This window comes from Pseudophryne corroboree, chromosome 3 (assembly GCF_028390025.1).
Source record: "Pseudophryne corroboree isolate aPseCor3 chromosome 3, aPseCor3.hap2, whole genome shotgun sequence".
Taxonomy (NCBI): domain Eukaryota; kingdom Metazoa; phylum Chordata; class Amphibia; order Anura; family Myobatrachidae; genus Pseudophryne; species Pseudophryne corroboree.
The window spans coordinates 800,450,098-800,472,961 of NC_086446.1; the positions used below are offsets into that span (position 1 = coordinate 800,450,098).

The 22,864-nt window shown below is 44.7% G+C and overlaps 1 protein-coding gene across 2 annotated transcripts in view; it reads left to right on the forward strand.

Annotated features, from left to right (window-relative positions):
• Positions 1 to 13,170, forward strand: part of TRUB1 (TruB pseudouridine synthase family member 1) — a 39,757-nt gene extending 26,587 nt beyond the window's left edge. For both annotated transcript variants that reach the window (XM_063962685.1, XM_063962686.1), the window contains exon 8: positions 12,651 to 13,170. In XM_063962685.1, coding sequence (XP_063818755.1) covers positions 12,651 to 12,850 — 200 coding nt within the window. In that variant the 3' untranslated portion in view covers positions 12,851 to 13,170. The remainder of the gene's footprint in view (positions 1 to 12,650) is intronic.
• Positions 13,171 to 22,864: the final 9,694 nt, after the last annotated feature.

A 22,864-nucleotide genomic window follows, 5' to 3' on the forward strand; every position in this document is an offset into this window, starting at 1 on the left:
CTCAGCATGGCGCTGAGACCGTACAGGACCCCTGGATCCTACAAGTAGTATCCCGGGGGTACAGATGGGAATGTCGAGACGTTTCCCCTTCGCAGGCTCCTGAAGTCTGCTTTACCAAGTCTCCCTCCGACAAGGAGGTAGTATGGGAAAAAATTCACAAGCTGTATTCCCAGCAGGTGATAATTAAATTACCCCTCCTACTACAGAAAAGGGGTATTATTCCACACTATATTGTGGTACTGAAGCCAGAAGGCTAGGTGAGACTTATTCTAAAAATTTGTTTTTGAACACTTACAAAGGTTCAAATTAAGATGAAGTCACTCAGAGCAGTGATAACGAACCAGGAATAAGGGGACTATATAGTGTCCCGGGACATCAGGGATGCTTACCTCTATGTCCCAAATTTGCCCTTCTCACTAAGGGTACCTCAGGTTCGTGGTGCAGAACTGTCACTATCAGTTTCAGACGCTGCCGTTTGGATTGTCCACGGCACCCTGGGGTCTTTACCAAGGTAATGGCCGAATTGATGATTCTTCTTCGAAGAAAAGGCGTCTTAATTATCCCTTACTTGGACGATCTCCTGATAGGGGCATAGTCCAGGGAACAGTTGGAGGTCGGAGTAGCACTATCTCGGATACTGCTACAATCAGCACGGGTGGATTCTAAATATTCCAAAATCGCAGCTGATCCCGACGACACGTCTGCTGTGCCTAGGGATGATTCTGGACACAGTCCAGAAAAAGGTGTTTCTCCCGGAAGAGAAAGCCAGGGAGTTATCCGAGCAAGTCAGGAACCTCCTAAAAACAGTGCATCATTGCACAAGGGTCCTGGTAAAAATGGGGGCTTCCTACGAAGCAATTCCATTCGGCAGATTTCACGTAAGAACTTTTCAGTGGGATCTGCTGGACAAATGGTCCGGATCGCATCTTCAGATGCATCAGCGGATAACCCAATATCCAAGGACAAGGGTGTCTCTCCTGTGGTGGTTATAGAGTGCTCATCTTCTAGAGGGCAGCAGATTCGGCATTCAGGATTGGATGCTGGTAACCACGGAGCCCAGCCTGAGAGGCTGGGGAGCAGTCACACAAGGAAAAAATTTCCAGGGAGTGTGATCAAGTATGGAGACTTTTCTCCACATAAATATACTGGAGCTAAGGGTAAATTTATAATGCTCTAAGCTTAGCAAGACCTCTGCTTCAAGGTCAGCCGGTATTGATCCAGTGGGAAAAACATCACGGCAGTCGCCCACGTAAACAGACAGGGCGACACAAGAAGCAGGAGGGCAATGGCAGAAACTGCAAGGACTTTTCGCTGGGCGGAAAATCATGTGATAACACTGTCAGCAGTTTTTCATCCCGGGAATGGAAACTGGGAAGCAGACTTCCTCAGCACGACCTCCACCCGGGAGAGTGGAAACTTCATTGAGAAGTTTTTTCCACATGATTGTAAACCGTTGGGAAATACCAAAGGTGGACATGATGGCGTCCCGTCTGAACAAAAAACGGGACAGGTATTGCGCCAGGTCAAGAGACCCTCAGGCAATAGATGTGGACGTTCTGGTAACACCGTGGGTGTACCAGTCGGTGTATGTGTTCCCTCCTCTGCTTCTCATACCTAAGGTGCTGAGAATTATAAGACGTAGAGGAGTAAGAACTATACTCATGGCTCCGGATTGGCCAAGAAGGACTTGGTACCCGGAACTTCAAGAGATGCTTACAGAGGTCTTATGGCCTCTGCCGCTAAGAAGGGACTTGCTTCAGCAAGTACCATGTCTGTTCCAAGACTTACCGCAGCTGCGTTTGTCGGCATGGCGATGGAAAGCCGGATCCTAAGGGAAAAAAGGCATTCCGGAAGAGGTCATTCCTACCCTGGTCAAAGCCAGAAAGGAGGTGACCGCACAACATTATCACCACGTGTGGCGAAAATATGTTGCGTGGTGTGAGGCCAGGAAGGCCCCACAAAGAAATTTCAACTCGGTCGTTTCCTGCATTTCCTGCAAACAGGAGTGTCTATGGGCCTCAAATTGGGGTCCATTAAGGTTCAAATTCGGCCCTGTAAATTTTCTTCCAGAAAGAATTGGCTTCAGTTCCTGAAGTCCAGAAGTTTGTCAAGGGAGTATTGCATATACAAACCCCTTTTTTGTGCCTCCAGTGGCACTGTGGGATCTCAACGTAGTTCTGGGATTCCTCAAATCACATTGGTTTAAAACCAGTCAAATATGTGGATTTGAAGCATCTCACATAAAAAGTGACCATGCTCTTGGCCCTGGCCTGGACCAGGCGAGTGTCAAATTGGTGGTTTTTTCTCAAAAAAGCTCATATCTGTTTGTCCATTCGGACAGGGCAGAGCTGCGGACTCGTCCCCAGTTCTCTCCCTAAGGGTGGTGTCAGTGTTTCACCTGAACCAGCTTATTGTGGTGCCTTGCACCTACTAGGGACTTGGAGGACTCCAAGTTGCTAGGAGTTGTCAGGGCCCTGAAAATATGTTCCAGGACAGCTGGAGTCAGAAAATCTGACTCGCTGTTTATACTGTATGCACCCAACAAGTTGGGTGCGCCTGCTTCTAAGCAGGCGATTGCTCGTTGGATTTGTAACACAATTCAACTTGCACATTCTGAGGCAGGCCTGCCACAGTCTAAATCGGTTAAGGCCCATTCCACAAGGAAGGTGGGCTCATCTTGGGCGGCTGCCCGAGAGGTCTCGGCATTACAACTCTGCCGAGCAGCTACGTGGTCAGGGGAGAACACGTTTGTAAAATTCTACAAATTTGATATCCTGGCAAAAGAGGACCTGGAGTTCTCTCATTCGGTGCTGCAGAGTCATCCGCACTCTCCCGCCCGTTTGGGAGCTTTGGTATAATCCCCATGGTCCTTTCAGGAACCCCAGCATCCACTAGGACGATAGAGAAAATAAGAATTTACTTACCGATAATTCTATTTCTCGGAGTCCGTAGTGGATGCTGGGCGCCCATCCCAAGTGCGGATTATCTGCAATACTTGTACATAGTTACAAAAATCGGGTTATTATTGTTGTGAGCCATCTTTTCAGAGGCTCCGCTGTTATCATACTGTTAACTGGGTTTAGATCACAAGTTGTACGGTGTGATTGGTGTGGCTGGTATGAGTCTTACCCGGGATTCATAATTCCTCCCTTATTGTGTACGCTCGTCCGGGCACAGTACCTAACTGGCTTGGAGGAGGGTCATAGGGGGAGGAGCCAGTGCACACCACCTGATCCTAAAGCTTTACTTTTTGTGCCCTGTCTCCTGCGGAGCCGCTATTCCCCATGGTCCTTTCAGGAACCCCAGCATCCACTACGGACTCCGAGAAATAGAATTATCGGTAAGTAAATTCTTATTTTTTGCTCAGTATTTACTACTGAAAGAGAGGGGAAGGGGCCACAGTTAAGTTGCAGGGATATTCAGGAAAATGACACAAGTACATTTACAGAGGAGAAGGTCCTAACAGAACTCTCAAAGCTGAAAGTGGACAAATCTATGGGGCCAGATGGGATACATCCAAGGATACTAAAAGAACTTAAAGAGGTGCTGGTAGCACCATTGACAGAATTATTCAACCAGTCATTAGCTACAGGAGTAATTCCAGAGGACGGGAAAAGAGCAAACGTAGTCCCACTGCACAAAAGTGGAAGCAAGGAAGAGTCAAACAACTACAGACCAGTGAGTCTTACATCAGTAGTAGGGAAATTGATGGAAACACTCTTAAAAGAAAGAGTTGTAGATTATCTCAAATCCGGCAATTTACAGGATCCCAAACAGCATGGATTCACTGGGGGGAGATCATGTCAAACAAATCTTATTTACTTTTTTGACTGTGTGACTAAAGTGATGGATAAAGGTGAGCCATGGATATAGCTTATCTAGACTTTAGTAAGGCTTTTGACACTGTTCCACATCGCAGACTGCTAAATAAACTTGAAAGTTTGGGATTGGATATTAGGATTATTGAATGGATAAAATCTTGGTTGCAGGATAGAAAACCGCAGAGAGTTGTAGTAAATGGAGTGCATTCACAGGAGGAAATGTTACCAATGGAGTGCGCCAGGGATCTGTACTTGGACCAGTGCTTTTTAATATCTTTATTGGTGATATTGCAAATGGCATTAAAGCGAAAGTACTGTATATACTCGAGTATAAGCCGACTTTGTCAGCACTTTTTTTTGTGCTGAAAAAGCCACCTCGGCTTATATTTGAGTCAGCTTAAGGAGGGACACGGGGAGCACAGCGCGCGGCTCTCCTGTGTCCCTCCTGCATCTCCGGCGGCAGCGGCGTCTGTGTGGTAAAGGAAGTGCACGAACCGGCACTTCCTTTAACACACGCCGCTGCCGCCGGAGACGCAGGAGGGACACAGGAGAGCCGCGCGCTGCGCTCTCCGTGTCCCTCCTTCAGAAGACAGCGCGGGAGCGACGGAGGGTAAGTATCTAGCACTGAGGGCACACCTGGCACTGTGGGGCATATCTGGCACACCTGGCACTGTGGGGCATATCTGGCACACCTGGCACTGTGGGGCATATCTGGCACACCTGGCACTGTAGGGCACACCTGGCACTGTGGGGCATATCTGGCACACCTGGCACTGTGGGGCACACCTGGCACTGTGGGGCACACCTGGCACTGTGGGGCACATCTGGCACTGTGGAGGCATATCTGGCACTGTGGAGGCATATCTGGCACTGTGGGGCATATCTGGCACTGTGGGGTATATCTGGCACTATGAGGTCTGTGTACGGCTAGAGCTGCATTTCCCACCCTAGGCTTATACTCGAGTCAATAAGTTTTCCCAGGTTTTTGTGGTAAAATTGGGTGCCTCGGCTTATATACGGGTCGACTTATACTCGAGTATATACGGTATGCCTTTTTGCAGATGACACAAAGGTATGCAACAGGGTAGACACACCAGGTGGGGTAAAACAAATGATTGAGGATCTAGGTAGACTAGAAGAATGGTCAAGAGTCTGGCAATTACAGTTTAATGCCAAAAAATGCAAAATCATGCCCTTGGGTCTCAAAAATCCAAAGGATAAATATAGTATTAATGGCACTATACTGGAAACTACTGAGGAGGAAAGGGATCTAGGAGTCACTATTTCAGGTGACATAAAGGATAAATATAGTATTAATGGCACTATACTGGAACTACTGAGGAGGAAAGGGATCTAGGAGTCACTATTTCAGGTGACATAAAGGATAAATATAGTATTAATGGCACTATACTGGGAACTACTGAGGAGGAAAGGGATCTAGGAGTCACTATTTCAGGTGACATAAAGGATAAATATAGTATTAATGGCGCTATACTGGGAACTACTGAGGAGGAAAGGGATCTAGGAGTCACTATCTCAGGTGACATAAAGGATAAATATAGTATTAATGGCACTATACTGGGAACTACTGAGGAGGAAAGGGATCTAGGAGTCACTATTTCAGGTGACATAAAGGATAAATATAGTAATAATGGCGCTATACTGGAAACTACTGAGGAGGAAAGGGATCTAGGAGTCACTATTTCAGGTGACATAAAGGATAAATATAATATTAATGGCACTATACTGGAAACTACTGAGGAGGAAAGGGATCTAGGAGTCACTATTTCAGGTGACATAAAGGATAAATATAGTATTAATGGCACTATACTGGAACTACTGAGGAGGAAAGAGATCTAGGAGTCACTATCTCAGGTGACATAAAGGATAAATATAGTATTACTGGCACTATACTGGGGACTACTGAGGAGGAAAGGGATCTAGGAGTCACTATCTCAGGTGACATAAAGGATAAATATAGTATTACTGGCACTATACTGGGGACTACTGAGGAGGAAAGGGATCTAGGAGTCACTATCTCAGGTGACATAAAGGATAAATATAGTATTAATGGCACTATACTGGGAACTACTGAGGAGGAAAGGGATCTAGGAGTCACTATCTCAGGTGACATAAAGGATAAATATAGTATTAATGGCACTATACTGGGAACTACTGAGGAGGAAAGAGATCTAGGAGTCACTATCTCAGGTGACATAAAGGATAAATATAGTATTAATGGCACTATACTGGGAACTACTGAGGAGGAAAGGGATCTAGGAGTCACTATCTCAGGTGACATAAAGGATAAATATAGTATTAATGGCACTATACTGGGAACTACTGAGGAGGAAAGGGATCTAGGAGTCACTATTTCAGGTGACATAAAGGATAAATATAGTAATAATGGCACTATAATGGAAACTACTGAGGAGGAAAGGGATCTAGGAGTCACTATTTCAGGTGACATAAAGGATAAATATAGTAATAATGGCGCTATACTGGGAACTACTGAGGAGGAAAGGGATCTAGGAGTCACTATTTCAGGTTACATAAAGAATAAATATAGTAATAATGGCACTATACTGGAACTACTGAGGAGGAAAGAGATCTAGGAGTCACTATCTCAGGTGACATAAAGGATAAATATAGTATTAATGGCACTATACTGGAACTACTGAGGAGGAAAGGGATCTAGGAGTCACTATTTCAGGTGACATAAAGGATAAATATAGTATTAATGGCACTATACTGGAAACTACTGAGGAGGAAAGGGATCTAGGAGTCACTATTTCAGGTGACATAAATGATAAATATAGTATTAATGGCACTATACTGGAAACTACTGAGAAGGAAAGGGATCTAGGAGTCACTATTTCAGGTGACATAAAGGATAAATATAGTATTAATGGCACTATACTGGAAACTACTGAGGAGGAAAGGGATCTAGGAGTCACTATTTCAGGTGACATAAATGATAAATATAGTATTAATGGCACTATACTGGAAACTACTGAGAAGGAAAGGGATCTAGGAGTCACTATTTCAGGTGACATAAAGGATAAATATAGTATTAATGGCACTATACTGGAAACTACTGAGGAGGAAAGGGATCTAGGAGTCACTATCTCAGGTGACATAAAGGATAAATATAGTATTAAAGGCACTATACTGGAAACTACTGAGGAGGAAAGGGATCTAGGAGTCACTATTTCAGGTGACATAAAGGATAAATATAGTATTAATGATACTATACTGGAAACTACTGAGGAGGAAAGGGATCTAGGAGTCACTATTTCAGGTTACATAAAGAATAAATATAGTATTAATGGCACTATACTGGACACTACTGAGGAGGAAAGGGATCTAGGAGTCACTATTTCAGGTGACATAAAGGATAAATATAGTATTAATGGCGCTATACTGGAAACTACTGAGTAGGAAAGGGATCTAGGAGTCACTATTTCAGGTGACATAAAGGATAAATATAGTATTAATGATACTATACTGGAAACTACTGAGGAAAGGGATCTAGGAGTCACTATTTCAGGTGACATAAAGAATAAATATAGTATTAATGGCACTATACTGGGAACTACTGAGGAGGAAAGGGATCTAGGAGTCACTATTTCAGGTGACATAAAGGATAAATATAGTATTAATGGCACTATACTGGAAACTACTGAGGAGGAAAGGGATCTAGGAGTCACTATTTCAGGTGACATAAAGGATAAATATAGTATTAATGGCACTATACTGGGAACTACTGAGGAGGAAAGGGATCTAGGAGTCACTATTTCAGGTGACATAAAGGATAAATATAGTATTACTGGCACTATACTGGGGACTACTGAGGAGGAAAGGGATCTAGGAGTCACTATTTCAGGTTACATAAAGGATAAATATAGTATTAATGGCACTATACTGGGAACTACTGAGGAGGAAAGGGATCTAGGAGTCACTATTTCAGGTTACATAAAGGATAAATATAGTATTAATGGCACTATACTGGGAACTACTGAGGAGGAAAGGGATCTAGGAGTCACTATCTCAGGTAACGTAAAGGATAAATATAGTAATAATGGCACTATACTGGAAACTACTGAGGAGGAAAGGGATCTAGGAGTCACTATTTCAGGTGACATAAAGGATAAATATAGTATTAATGGCACTATACTGGAACTACTGAGGAGGAAAGGGATCTAGGAGTCACTATCTCAGGTGACATAAAGGATAAATATAGTATTAATGGCACTATACTGGACACTACTGAGGAGGAAAGGGATCTAGGAGTCACTATCTCAGGTGACATAAAGGATAAATATAGTATTAATGGCACTATACTGGAAACTACTGAGGAGGAAAGGGATCTAGGAGTCACTATTTCAGGTGACATAAAGGATAAATATAGTATTAATGGCACTATACTGGACACTACTGAGGAGGAAAGGGATCTAGGAGTCACTATTTCAGGTGACATAAAGGATAAATATAGTATTAATGATACTATACTGGAAACTACTGAGGAGGAAAGGGATCTAGGAGTCACTATTTCAGGTTACATAAAGAATAAATATAGTATTAATGGCACTATACTGGACACTACTGAGGAGGAAAGGGATCTAGGAGTCACTATTTCAGGTGACATAAAGGATAAATATAGTATTAATGGCGCTATACTGGAAACTACTGAGTAGGAAAGGGATCTAGGAGTCACTATTTCAGGTTACATAAAGAATAAATATAGTATTAATGGCACTATACTGGACACTACTGAGGAGGAAAGGGATCTAGGAGTCTCTATTTCAGGTAACATAAAGGATAAATATAGTATTAATGATACTATACTGGAAACTACTGAGGAGGAAAGGGATCTAGGAGTCACTATTTCAGGTGACATAAAGAATAAATATAGTATTAATGGCACTATACTGGGAACTACTGAGGAGGAAAGGGATCTAGGAGTCACTATTTCAGGTGACATAAAGGATAAATATAGTATTAATGGCACTATACTGGGAACTACTGAGGAGGAAAGGGATCTAGGAGTCACTGTTTCAGGTTACATAAAGGATAAATATAGTATTAATGGCACTATACTGGGAACTACTGAGGAGGAAAGGGATCTAGGAGTCACTATTTCAGGGGACATAAAGGATAAATATAGTATTAATGGCACTATACTGGAAACTACTGAGGAGGAAAGGGATCTAGGAGTCACTATTTCAGGTGACATAAAGGATAAATATAGTATTAATGGCACTATACTGGGAACTACTGAGGAGGAAAGGGATCTAGGAGTCACTATTTCAGGTGACATAAAGGATAAATATAGTATTAATGGCACTATACTGGAGACTACTGAGGAGGAAAGGGATCTAGGAGTCACTATTTCAGGTGACATAAAGGATAAATATAGTATAATGGCACTATACTGGGAACTACTGAGGAGGAAAGGGATCTAGGAGTCACTATTTCAGGTGACATAAAGGATAAATACAGTATTAATGGCACTATACTGGTAACTACTGAGGAGGAAAGGGATCTAGGAGTCACTATTTCAGGTGACACAAAGGATAAATATAGTATTAATGGCACTATACTGGGAACTACTGAGGAGGAAAGGGATCTAGGAGTCACTATTTCAGGTGACATAAAGGATAAATATAGTATTAATGGCACTATACTGGGAACTACTGAGGAGGAAAGGGATCTAGGAGTCACTATTTCAGGTGACATAAAGGATAAATATAGTATTAATGGCACTATACTGGGAACTACTGAGGAGGAAAGGGATCTAGGAGTCACTATTTCAGGGGACATAAAGGATAAATATAGTATTAATGGCACTATACTGGAAACTACTGAGGAGGAAAGGGATCTAGGAGTCACTATTTCAGGTGACATAAAGGATAAATATAGTATTAATGGCACTATACTGGGAACTACTGAGGAGGAAAGGGATCTAGGAGTCACTATTTCAGGTGACATAAAGGATAAATATAGTATTAATGGCACTATACTGGAGACTACTGAGGAGGAAAGGGATCTAGGAGTCACTATTTCAGGTGACATAAAGGATAAATATAGTATAATGGCACTATACTGGGAACTACTGAGGAGGAAAGGGATCTAGGAGTCACTATTTCAGGTGACATAAAGGATAAATACAGTATTAATGGCACTATACTGGTAACTACTGAGGAGGAAAGGGATCTAGGAGTCACTATTTCAGGTGACACAAAGGATAAATATAGTATTAATGGCACTATACTGGGAACTACTGAGGAGGAAAGGGATCTAGGAGTCACTATTTCAGGTGACATAAAGGATAAATATAGTATTAATGGCACTATACTGGGAACTACTGAGGAGGAAAGGGATCTAGGAGTCACTATTTCAGGTGACATAAAGGATAAATATAGTATTAATGGCACTATACTGGAGACTACTGAGGAGGAAAGGGATCTAGGAGTCACTATTTCAGGTGACATAAAGGATAAATATAGTATAATGGCACTATACTGGGAACTACTGAGGAGGAAAGGGATCTAGGAGTCACTATTTCAGGTGACATAAAGGATAAATACAGTATTAATGGCACTATACTGGTAACTACTGAGGAGGAAAGGGATCTAGGAGTCACTATTTCAGGTGACACAAAGGATAAATATAGTATTAATGGCACTATACTGGGAACTACTGAGGAGGAAAGGGATCTAGGAGTCACTATTTCAGGTGACATAAAGGATAAATATAGTATTAATGGCACTATACTGGGAACTACTGAGGAGGAAAGGGATCTAGGAGTCACTATTTCAGGTGACATAAAGGATAAATATAGTATTAATGGCACTATACTGGGAACTACTGAGGAGGAAAGGGATCTAGGAGTCACTATTTCAGGGGACATAAAGGATAAATATAGTATTAATGGCACTATACTGGAAACTACTGAGGAGGAAAGGGATCTAGGAGTCACTATTTCAGGTGACATAAAGGATAAATATAGTATTAATGGCACTATACTGGGAACTACTGAGGAGGAAAGGGATCTAGGAGTCACTATTTCAGGTGACATAAAGGATAAATATAGTATTAATGGCACTATACTGGAGACTACTGAGGAGGAAAGGGATCTAGGAGTCACTATTTCAGGTGACATAAAGGATAAATATAGTATAATGGCACTATACTGGGAACTACTGAGGAGGAAAGGGATCTAGGAGTCACTATTTCAGGTGACATAAAGGATAAATACAGTATTAATGGCACTATACTGGTAACTACTGAGGAGGAAAGGGATCTAGGAGTCACTATTTCAGGTGACACAAAGGATAAATATAGTATTAATGGCACTATACTGGGAACTACTGAGGAGGAAAGGGATCTAGGAGTCACTATTTCAGGTGACATAAAGGATAAATATAGTATTAATGGCACTATACTGGAAACTACTGAGGAGGAAAGGGATCTAGGAGTCACTATTTCAGGTGACATAAAGGATAAATATAGTATTAATGGCACTATACTGGGAACTACTGAGGAGGAAAGGGATCTAGGAGTCACTATTTCAGGTGACATAAAGGATAAATATAGTATTAATGGCACTATACTGGGAACTACTGAGGAGGAAAGGGATCTAGGAGTCACTATTTCAGGTGACATAAAGGATAAATATATTAATGGCACTATACTGGGAACTACTGAGGAGGAAAGGGATCTAGGAGTCACTATTTCTGATGACTTAAAAGCAGGTAAGCAATGTAACAAGGCAATGAGGAAGGCTAGTCAGATGCTTGGCTGCATTGGGAGAGGAATCAGCAGCAGAAAGAAAGAAGTAATAATGCCACTGTATAGGTCATTGCTGCAGCCTCACCTAGAATACTGTATTCAGTTCTGGAGGCCATATATTCAGAAGGATATTAATACATTAGACACTGTACAAAGAAGGGTGACTAAAATGGTGCATGGCCTACAACACACAACATACCCAGAAAGACTAAGAAATCTCAATATGTATAGTTTGGAGCAGAGAAGAGAAAGGGGGGACATGATGGAAACTTTCACATATATCAAGGGATTTAACAAAGTCCAGGAGGGAAACATTCTTCACAGGAAGAGAAGCAATAGGACACGAGGACATGCACTGAGACTGGAGGGGGGGAGGTTCAGGGGAAATTTGCAGAAAAATTACTTCACAGAAAGGGTAGTGCACAAGTGGAATAGCCTCCCATCAGAGGTGGTAGAGGCTAATACAGTAGATCAATGTAAACATGCATGGGATAGACATAAGGATCTCCTTACACAGAAATAAGGATCAAATAAGGTTAGAGATAAAAATAATGTAAAAAAAAAAAAAAAAAAAAAGGGGGGGGGGGCAGACTAGATGGGCCAAGTGGTTCTTATCTGCCGACAAATTCTGTTTCTTTACCTAGATATAATGCATAAGTCGTGTAATAGTTCTAGTGTCATCACTTGTGTGTCCTGCCTGAATTATTATTATAAGCATCAGAAGTCGCCCTGGAGGTCCCGCGACCTGTACAAAGCACTTAGTCTGCTGCGTCGTTCCTTTACGTGGTCACGTGACATAAGAACCGGCGTCTGTGTAGAAAACTTTATTAAAGCAGCATTTTAGGAGTAAGTGATCTGCTCCAGTCCAGCATCCGGTGCTGCTATCACTGTCTATGGATAGATCTGGGTAACTCTCCGCTTTTCACATCCAGCATTTGATAAGTCGCAGTGTGGTCAGGAAGGTAACCGCCCTCTAGGATGTGACTTCTCCTGTACTCTCAGCTATTAAGTCCTCTGTTTCCTGTTCTCCCGCAGCTTTGTCAAGTTGTGCCAATGTGAAGGAGCTCATCCGCACCAAGCAGGGGCCGTTCTCGCTGGATGAACACGCCCTGAGAGAGGACAGCTGGGATATTGCCACAGTCGCCCAATCTCTGAAGGACTTTGCCCACCTCCTCCCAGCGGAGCCAGGGGCCAAACGCCTAAAGACCGGGGAAAAGGAGGCATCGCATGTGTGACGTGTAGTCCGCTCCCCGTGGAGTGTTAGTGGAACATGCCTGGATGACTGGTGCACGCCTCCCTGTACCACCGCATCCGCTCACAGCCCCCGCAGCCTAGTGTTCCGGAGAGGTGAGCTGTATACTGGGTGACGGTGGTTATGATGAACATTCCAGTGGCTGGGGAAATCCACAACATGCGTTGGAATATTTTTGGGTAACAAAACTGGCAGTAGGACATGTTATGAACACCAGGCAATCACCGGTTCATGCAAAAGGACATTTCCAGAGTTTTTGTACATAATTTTATTTTTAATAAAAAATGAAATTTGCTTTGAGAATCTTCGCAGGGTCCTAATTATTCTCTCACAGCAACTCGTATACAGTAATGAGCCTTCTCTTCTAACATACGCTTAGTGTGCTTCCTAGAACCTTCATTGTGCTGGTATATATCAGCTTATTGATTACCTATGTGTTCTATATACATCTTGTATGTAACAGCCGCTATATAAGCCCTGAACGCCTGTAGGAATTGTCTGCTCACTGGTTCCCCATCCAGGGCTGTCTATCTGTACATCCTAGCGCAGATATTTCGCCTTCATTATACGTGTAAGAGACTAGGGGGAGATGTACTAAACCTTGGAGAGAGACCAACCAATCAGCTTCTAGCTGCCATGTTACAGGCTGTGTTTGAAAAATGACAGGAGCGGATTAGTTGGTACTTTATCTCTCTCCAAGGGGTAAATGTAATAGAGTGCCAGTTGGTGGAGTCACAGGACTAAAAGCGAGAATGCCCGTATTTTTAAAGCAGCAATCACAAGGCAAAACAAACCTGGTTTTGCCTTGTAAATGATTACCACTTTAAAAATATGGGCATTCTCGCCTGAAGTACGGCAACTCGCACCCTATTCCCTTTATCCCCAAGTCTCAGTACATCTGCCCCTTAGTATGAAACTGTTATCAGATCGTTGGTACTCCCAGAGATAATGTTTCCTTTAGTATGTGAGCCATAAATGTACACTGGCCAGATTATCTCTAAAATTGTAGAATACCTACTTGATGTGCTTCATCCTCCATATAAATGATCTGCTGCTGTGCCCTTCCCCCGTGTCCTGTAATTCCTGCTTTAATGCTTTATCCACCATATAAATGATCTGCTGATGTGCCCTTCCTTCTGTGTCCTGTAATTCCTGCTATAATGCTTTATCCACCACATAAATGATCTTCTGCAGTGCCCCTCCCCCTGTGTCCTGTACTTCCTGCTATAATGCTTCATCCGCCATATAAATGATTTGTTGCTGTGCCCCTCCCCGTGTCCTGTGCTTCCTGCTATAATGCTTCATCCGCCATATAAATGATCTGCTGCTGTGCCCTTCCCCCTGTGTCCTGTACTTCCTGCTATAATGCTTTATCCGTTATATAAATGATCTGCTGCTGTGCCCTTCCCCCTGTGTCCTATACTTCCTGCTATAATGCTTTATCCGCCATATAAATGATCTGCTGCTGTGCCCCTCCCCCTGTGTCCTGTACTTCCTGCTATAATGCTTTATCCACCATATAAATTATCTGCTGCTGTGCCCCTCCCCGTGTCCTGTACTTCCTGCTATAATGCTTTATCCACCATATAAATGATCTGCTGCTGTGCCCCTCCCCCTGTGTCCTGTACTTCCTGCTATAATGCTTTATCCGCCATATAAATGATCTGCTGCTGTGCCCCTCCCCCTGTGTCCTGTACTTCCTGCTATAATGCTTTATCCACCATATAAATGATCTGCTGCTGTGCCCCTCCCCCTGTGTCCTGTACTTCCTGCTATAATGCTTTATCCGCCATATAAATGATCTGCTGCTGTGCCCTTCCCTCTGTGTCCTGTACTTCCTGCTATAATGCTTCATCCGCCATATAAATGATCTGCTGCTCTGCCCTTTCCCCTGTGGCCTGTACTTCCTGCTATAATGCTTCATCCGCCATATAAATGATCTGCTGCTGTGCCCTTCCCCCTGTGTCCTGTACTTCCTGCTATAATGCTGTATCCGCCATATAAATGATCTCCTGCTGTGCCCTTCCCTCTGTGTCCTGAACTTCCTGCTATAATGCTGTATCCGCCATATAAATGATCTGCTGCTGTGCCCTTTACCTCTGTGTCCTGTACTTCCTGCTATAATGCTTCATCCGCCATATAAATGATCTGCTGCTCTGCCCTTTCCCCTGTGGCCTGTACTTCCTGCTATAATGCTTCATCCGCCATATAAATTATCTGCTGCTGTGCCCTTCCCTCTGTGTCCTGTACTTCCTGCTATAATGCTTCATCCGCCATATAAATGATCTGCTGCTGTGCCCTTCCCCGTGTCCTATACTTCCTGCTATAATGCTTCATCCGCCATACAAATGATCTGCTGCTGTGCCCCTCCCCCTGTCTCCTGTACTTCCTGCTATAATGCTTCATCCACCATATAAATGATCTGCTGCTGTGCCCTTCCCCCTGTGTCCTGTACTTCCTGCTATAATGCTTCATCCGCCATATAAATGATCTGCTGCTGTGCCCTTCCCCCTGTGTCCTGTACTTCCTGCTATAATGCTTCATCCGCCATATAAATGATCTGCTGCTGTGCCCTTCCCCGTGTCCTGTACTTCCTGCTATAATGCTTCATCCGCCATATAAATGACCCTTTTGCTAGTTACAAGGTGGAATTAAAAGGAGGTTGCCTCTGACAACAGAGATAGAGGTTGCTCAGTAAGGTCACCGCGGTTGTTATAAAGGGTTGGGGTATATATACTAGAGCACAGGTTCTCAAACTCGGTCCTCAGGACCCCACACAGTGCATGTTTTGCAGATCTCCTCACAGAATTGCAAGTGAAATAATTAGCTCCACCTGTGGACCTTTTAAAATGTCAGTGAGTAATTAATACACCTGTGAACCTGCTGGGTGACCTGCAAAACATGCACTGTGTGGGGTCCTGAGGACCGAGTTTGAGAACCTGTGTACTAGAGGAAGACCTTGCAGTGACTTGCTGTCAGACACAGGGATGTATTCAATAGCTGTCAGAAACTGCCATCTTGTCGGAAAAACGGCAGCTTCCGGCAGATTTCGGTTGGAAGGGGTTCCGACCTATTTAAAAAGTGCAGACTTGTCGGAAAACACGTGGATCAATGGAGTAGCCGGCGATCCGCGTGCTTCTGTTGGAAACGGGGCCAAATCCGGCAGGTTTTGGCCCCCTTTCCGACAATCTCAATCCAACGTTAAAAAAAGTCGGCTGACCGCCGCACTCAGCCCCGCCACCGCCGCTGTCAGCGCACCCGGCAGTCACTGACCGCAGCAGCAGGACACGACATCGGGAACAGACAAATCCGATAGTCGGGTTTGGACGTTCGTTGAATAGCCCTTGTCGGATCTATTCCGACAAATGCATGTCAGAATGGATCCGACACTTTATTTAATACATCCCACAGCCTCACAAAACCTGCACTATCAGGGAGTGTGTGTGGACTCTGTATCCACTCTATGGGGGTAATTCCAAGTTGATCGCAGCAGGAATTTTGTTAGCAATTGGGCAAAACCATGTGCACTGCAGGGGGGGGGGGGGGGGCAGATATAACATGTGCAGAGAGAGTTAGATTTGGGTGGGGTGTGTTCAATCTGCAATCTAATTTGCAGTGTAAAAATAAAGCAGACAGTATTTACCCTGCACAGAAATAAAATAACCCACCCAAAAATAACTCTTTGCACATGTTATATCTGCCACACCTGCAGTGCACATGGTTTTGCCCAATTGCTAAAAAATTTCCTGCTGCGATCAACTTGGAATTACCCCCTATGAGCGATGTGATGCTCTGCAGATGAGGTGGGAGAGGATCTGCAGAAACCTTCGGATGACTACAGGACTTAGTTACCGAGCTGTTGCTCCTTTATGTTCTCATTTAACCAAAGATCACTGACCGGACATCCCAAGACATGGGTGTTCAACCTGCGGCCCTCTAGCTGCTGTAGAACTACACATACCAGCATGCTAAAACTGAGGCAGGGCATGCTGGGATGTGTCGTTCCACAGCAGCTGGAGGGACGCAGGTTGAACACCCATGTCCCAAGAGAAAACAATGCGGACACTAGATCTAGGATTGATATCTATTGATGTTCCAAAAGTCATAAAAAGATCCGACTCCTGTATCAGATTTATGTACATCAGGAGGAGAGCTGTGGCCTGTGTACAAATACAATCTCCGTACTGAGAATAATTCTGGGATATTCTCTTTAACCTTCAGATGGTTTTAGTATCCGTCCTGTCATCCTGCACTATCTTCATTATGTGTTTCAGCAGCGTATTCTTATTATCAGGCAGAGTGGTTTATGTTCTGGTATCTGCCGCAGCCCCAGGTTACCGAGAACAGCAATGTCTTTGTCATGACAAGAGGCTACAGCCACACAAGGAGGACCGGAGGGTGAAGCAGAGTCTCAGACACGCACATAGAAGACAATGTATTTAAAGGAAAATTTCCTTTTGTTTGTCCTGACTTATTCGGGGTTTTAAAGGACATTTTGCTGCAAACAAAAATGTTCTATCCTGTTACAGAAAATGATTCACATCTGTCTACATACTGTAACAGGGTATGTGCGAGCTGTGTGTTAGTACATACAGTGCTGCCTGGCCGCCAGTGGAGTAATCCTGTGTAGTTGGACACTGCAGCCTTGGGACTGTATGTGGTCCTCCCATTCAGTGTTACCTTCTCTGCAGGTGTTACCTCTGTGCAGGAAGGATCCAAACAGCAGCAGCGCCTGATGATGTCACAGAGGAGGCTGCTACAAAGCATGATTGTACATGTAGTTCTCTGCCGGAGCCGCTGCATTTAGGGTCTGATTCAGGTTTATTAGCAAACCAAAAAAAACACGCAGCTGGGAAAAATCACGCTGCACTGCAGGTGGGGCAGAGAGATTTGGATTTGGGTGGCGCGTGTACAAACTGAAATCAAAGTACTGTACATGCAGAAGTAGACAGTATTTACCCTGCACAGAAAACATAAAATCCACCCACATCTAAATCTCTCTGCACATGTTACATCTGCCCCACCTGCAGTGCTACATGGGTTTTTTTTTTGCTTTACTTACAAACATGAATCATGCTGTAGTACATTGCACATGGCTGTAGTCTGCCCCTTCCCACAGCAGGCCGGGATTCTGAAAGGCTACAAAGTCAGAAAACTGTTACCAGGCTTCATAAAAACCTCTGCAAATGTATTTCTGGGGTCACAACTGCAGAATCAGAGCCCAGACACGTGTATTGGAAAGTCACGGAAGGAGTGGGTCACTGGCAGGATCCCGGCCCATCTCTCTGTAGATGTTTATACATTGTCTGCAGTAGTTTTATTCTTTAATGCCTAGTAAGCGGTTCTCTTTCATTGAATTTCTCCTCTGTGGTGGCCCGCTGCCCGGACTGAATTGATTTTATACAAGTTATTTAATGGTTTGTTTCTATTTTGCTGTTCCACGTAATCTTCAGATCTCATAAGTGCACAGAACTATTCCCCCGAATCCTGACCCTCGCTCTGTATACAGTATCGGGAGCTCACGGAGGCGACGTATCATCTGATTGCCTCAGCTTGCCAAGCCGGCGCTGGTCTTTCATGGCAGGAATGGTGATGGCTTTGCCAGGCCCAGGTGAGCTATTATAATGCAGGTAATGAACTGAATACAGAAGGGGGGGGGGGGGGGGCTTTATCCCCCAGGTATCCCCCTGCACACTAAACAGTACTTGCAACAATACTTAAGAACTATATGATAATAGAAATTCAGAGATATTTGTTGCATATTTTTGCAAATACATGGTAAGCGGCCGAGCCCCTTCACGGCTTCTCTGATTATCGGCAGTCCTTATACTACATGATACCAGACCAGTGCCCACTTAGGGCCATGTAATTGTTTATTGTAAGGCCTCATAATTATTATTATTATCCTTTATTTATATGGCGCCACAAGGGTTCTGCAGTGCCCAATTACAGAGTACATAAACAAATAATACAGGAAAACAGCAACTTACAGGTGATGACAGTATAGGACAAGTACAGGGTAAATAAACATAGCTACATCAGCAGATGACACTGGAATAAGTATCAGGTGGCAGAAGACTGATGGAATTGGTGCAGTTGAAGATTATTAAAGTAAGACAAAGGATAAGCACATGAGGGAAGAGGGCCCTGCTCATGAGAGCTTACATTCTAACGGGGAGGGGTAGACAGACAGGGGTGACGCAGACGGGGTACATAGAGAGCGTGTAACAGAGGGTTAGGCTGAGATTTATCTGGGTTTGAGGAAGAAGTGGGTCTTGAGAGCCTGCTTGAAATTTTGTAGAGAGGTGGAGAGGTAGGGAATTCCAAAGAATTGGATATACAGAATATATCTAAACTGAGGGCTTGCTTACCTAGGAGCCGCACGTGGGATCTCCAAGTAGCACTGCAGGAACCAGCATGCCTTCCAAATGCTGATTCCATGCAATGCCTTTACACAATTGCAAACACAGTGATAGCTGCTTAATCAGTCTGGCAGCATGAAAGGGAGAGGTTGCAATAAACAGAGAGCGAGGGGGTTCTTTTTCCGCCTGGTATCCCCAGCACACTAAATAGTACTTGCAACAATACTTGAGAATTATATGGTAATAGAAATTCAGAGATATTTGTTGCATATATTTGCAAATACATGGTAAGCTGAACTGTAACCAACAAGAGGAACATGTCTGAATCCGGCCTCCCATGGGAGTTCTCTGCGACTCTTCTGTTTTCTTCATCCTCGCTTATTAGCTGTGGCACCAAATCTACACCGGTATCCTGTCACACCTACTAATGTCCCAGTTTCAGTGGGATGGTTCTGCATTACTCAAGTGAGCAGAGCTTAAATAAAAATTGTGTGATTGGTTGGATCAGGGCCGTGATTGGCTGAATGGAGCCGTTAATAAAATATGCCTTTTTAAGTGCTGGCATAGAATTCAGTATAATAGTAACTAGACATTATGGTGGTCTGCCCTCCTGCAGGAACCCGTCCACTTTTCCCCATTCCAATTTCACTTCAAATTAAACATTTCATTTTGGGTTTAATTATGGTGAATAAAGACTGGATTTCGTTTCCTAACGCAATGCGCTGGTTTCCCCGCCCTGTCCTCCGGCAGTACTGGCTCGTGGTTGGCCAAGAAATGTCTCATACTGTATGTGGTAGGGGCTTTCAGTACTCCAGTGCTTGCATGGAGAGCTTACACTCTATAGGGGAGGGGCAGACAGACAGGGGTGACACAGGTGGGGTAGACAGTGAGCGTGGAAGGTTAGGATGAGAGACAGTTGGGTTTGGGGAAGAAGTGGGTCTTGAGAGCCCGTTTGAAGTTTTGTAGAGAGGTGGAGAGTCTGAGGGGGAGAGGTAGAGAATTCCAGAGAAAGGGTGCAGCACGTGAGATATATTGGAGATAGGAGTGGGAGGAAGTAATCAGTAGGCAGGAGAGTCGGCGTGCATTAGCAGAGCGAAGAGGACGGGTGGGAGAGTAAAGGGAGATAAGGTCAGAGATGTAGATGGGAGAGGAGTGGGTGAGGGCTTTGTAAGTGAGTGTGAGAAGCCTGAATTGGATTCTGAAAGGCCACTAGCATCAGGGAATACCATTGCCATGAAGGGGAGTACTTTGGGGGGGGTCATTCAGATCTGATCCTAGTTGTGCTAAATTTAGCACATCTATAATCAGTTACTGACATGCAGGGGGACGCCCAGCACAGGGCTAGTCCACCCCGCACGTCTGGCCCTAGACCTCCCCCCCCTTCCCCGGCACGGGTACGAAAGCATTGCACGGCGGTGGTGCTTTTGCACCCGCCGAGTAACTCCCTGCCTGCGCAGCCTAGCTGCACTGGCAGGTGGATACCTGCCGCGTCCCGGGTTGCAGCGGCTGCGTGTGATGTCACGCCTCCACCGTGGCCTGCCCCCGCAACAGTCCGGACACACTTGCGTTGTCTGGACCACGCCCCACCAATGGCATTTTAACGCCGTTGGCACGCCCGCGACCACCTCTGCCTGTCAATCGGGCAGAGGCGATCGCAGCCCTGAGATGCATTCGCATCTCACTGGGCTTCACGGGGTGTGCACGCTGCGCGAACGCACTCCCCAAAGGTCTTCAGACTGCAATCGCTGCAGCGGTCCGGTCTGAATGACCCCCTTGGTCTGTTACAATGTAAGGTAGGTGTCACGTGTCACAGTAACATCCTCATGAATGGCAGGACGCACGGTTTCCCAGCAGAGCATCGTACTGCATCTTGGTGCCATCTCTGCCCCTGGTAAATGACGCACCCGCACCCGGCCGTCCTCATGATGTAAGAGAAAACGTGATTCATCAAACCAGGCCGCCTTCTGCCACTGCTCCATGCCCCATACACAGCGAGCCGCGATGCTCTGCGTCATCTGACACCTCTGTCACAGCCAGCAGTAACTGCATCAGCAATGCGTGCTACAGCGGCTCTTCTGTGCGATAGGTCCAGACAGCTAACCATCGCTTCCCACGGACATCAATGAGCCTTGGACACCCATTACCCTGTCTCCGGTTCCCCAGTTGTCCTTCCTTTGGCCACTTAGGTAGTAACCACTGCATACCAGGAACGCCACACAAGCCCTGCCATCCTGGAGATGTTCTGACCCAGTCATCTAGCCGGCACAGTTTGGCCCTTGTTCCTCAGATCCTTCTTCTTGCCCAACACATCAACTTCAAGAGCTGAGTGTTCATTCGCTGCCTGTTATAATATTGGTTATAATGTTCCGGTGTATATATACTTACCACGGTGCAGTTACTGGCTCTTTCTTACTTTATTCCCAAATCAGAATCGGGCTCTCTGTGTATTGGTAGAAGCTGCTGCATGTGACACTGTGACCGCTCTCTTATCATACGGACATCCCTAGGTCCTCAGGACACGGCCCTTTCTTGGTTCTCATCCTACCTAATCGCTCGTTCAGTGTCCGCTTCTCTGATTCCACCTCCTCTTCGCTACATCTCTCAGTTGGAGTACCGCATGGCGCAGGGTTAGGCTGCAGGAGAGGAGGGTTGGGGTCAGTCACTAGGGGGAGGCTTAGGTTAAGACTTTGGGAGGGGAGGGTTAGGAACAGGGGCATCACTCACCACTAGACAACATCCAGAATGTACCATAACATGATCGCCGGACCCAGTAGACACAGACGAAGATCCAATAGAGAATACTATAAGTCAGCGCTTCTCCGAGACACACTCTTTTCTCAATATTCTAATCATGTTGACATTTTATCTGTGCTGACATGAATCAAACAAAAAATAAGTAACCCAGACAGTAGTCGGGACAACATCTAGTACAAAAAGCAGGACAGGTGAGAGGTACGGGGTAAGTGTAATGGTTAGCATTACTGCCGCACAGCACTGAGGTCTTGGGTTCCATTCCCTCATGTTCTGTGGGTGTGGCCAGTGCCGTGTGGGTGTGGCCAGTGCCGTGTAGCGTGTACACCCCTACACTATCAGCCCTAATGTCACCTTAAATACAGAAGGCTAGAAAAACTTTCATATAACTTTGTAAAGGAAAATAGAAATACAATTGCAGTACTAATGATTTATGGCTGAGCGCAGGGGGCAGCTGGTCATTATCATGCTCTCATCTTGATGGGCCTATGTTGTTAATCTGGCCCTGGTAAAACAGTCAGTTATTCAGTTTTATGCCTTCTTTCACTGGAACAATTTGCAGCTATACTCGTTAGCCGGAGCTGTCATATGATTGGTGTGTAAGATGTCGGTCTGCGTTCTCACACCTGCTCGGCAGTCGTCGTGATAGGACTCAGCAGACACTTCATTATTTTTCCGTGTTGCAGCAACACTTGTAGAACCTTTCTCCCCGAGGATAGCGTCACACGCAAAATTTTCCTCCGCGTTTATTTGCATTAGCGAGTCTATCCGCTGATGGAAATCACAACTGTAAATACTGATGTTTTTCAGGAGCGTCTAACGTTTGTTTTTCTATACAGAGGAGAAGGTCAGATGGCTGCGTGGTGGAGTAATGCCGCTTTGTC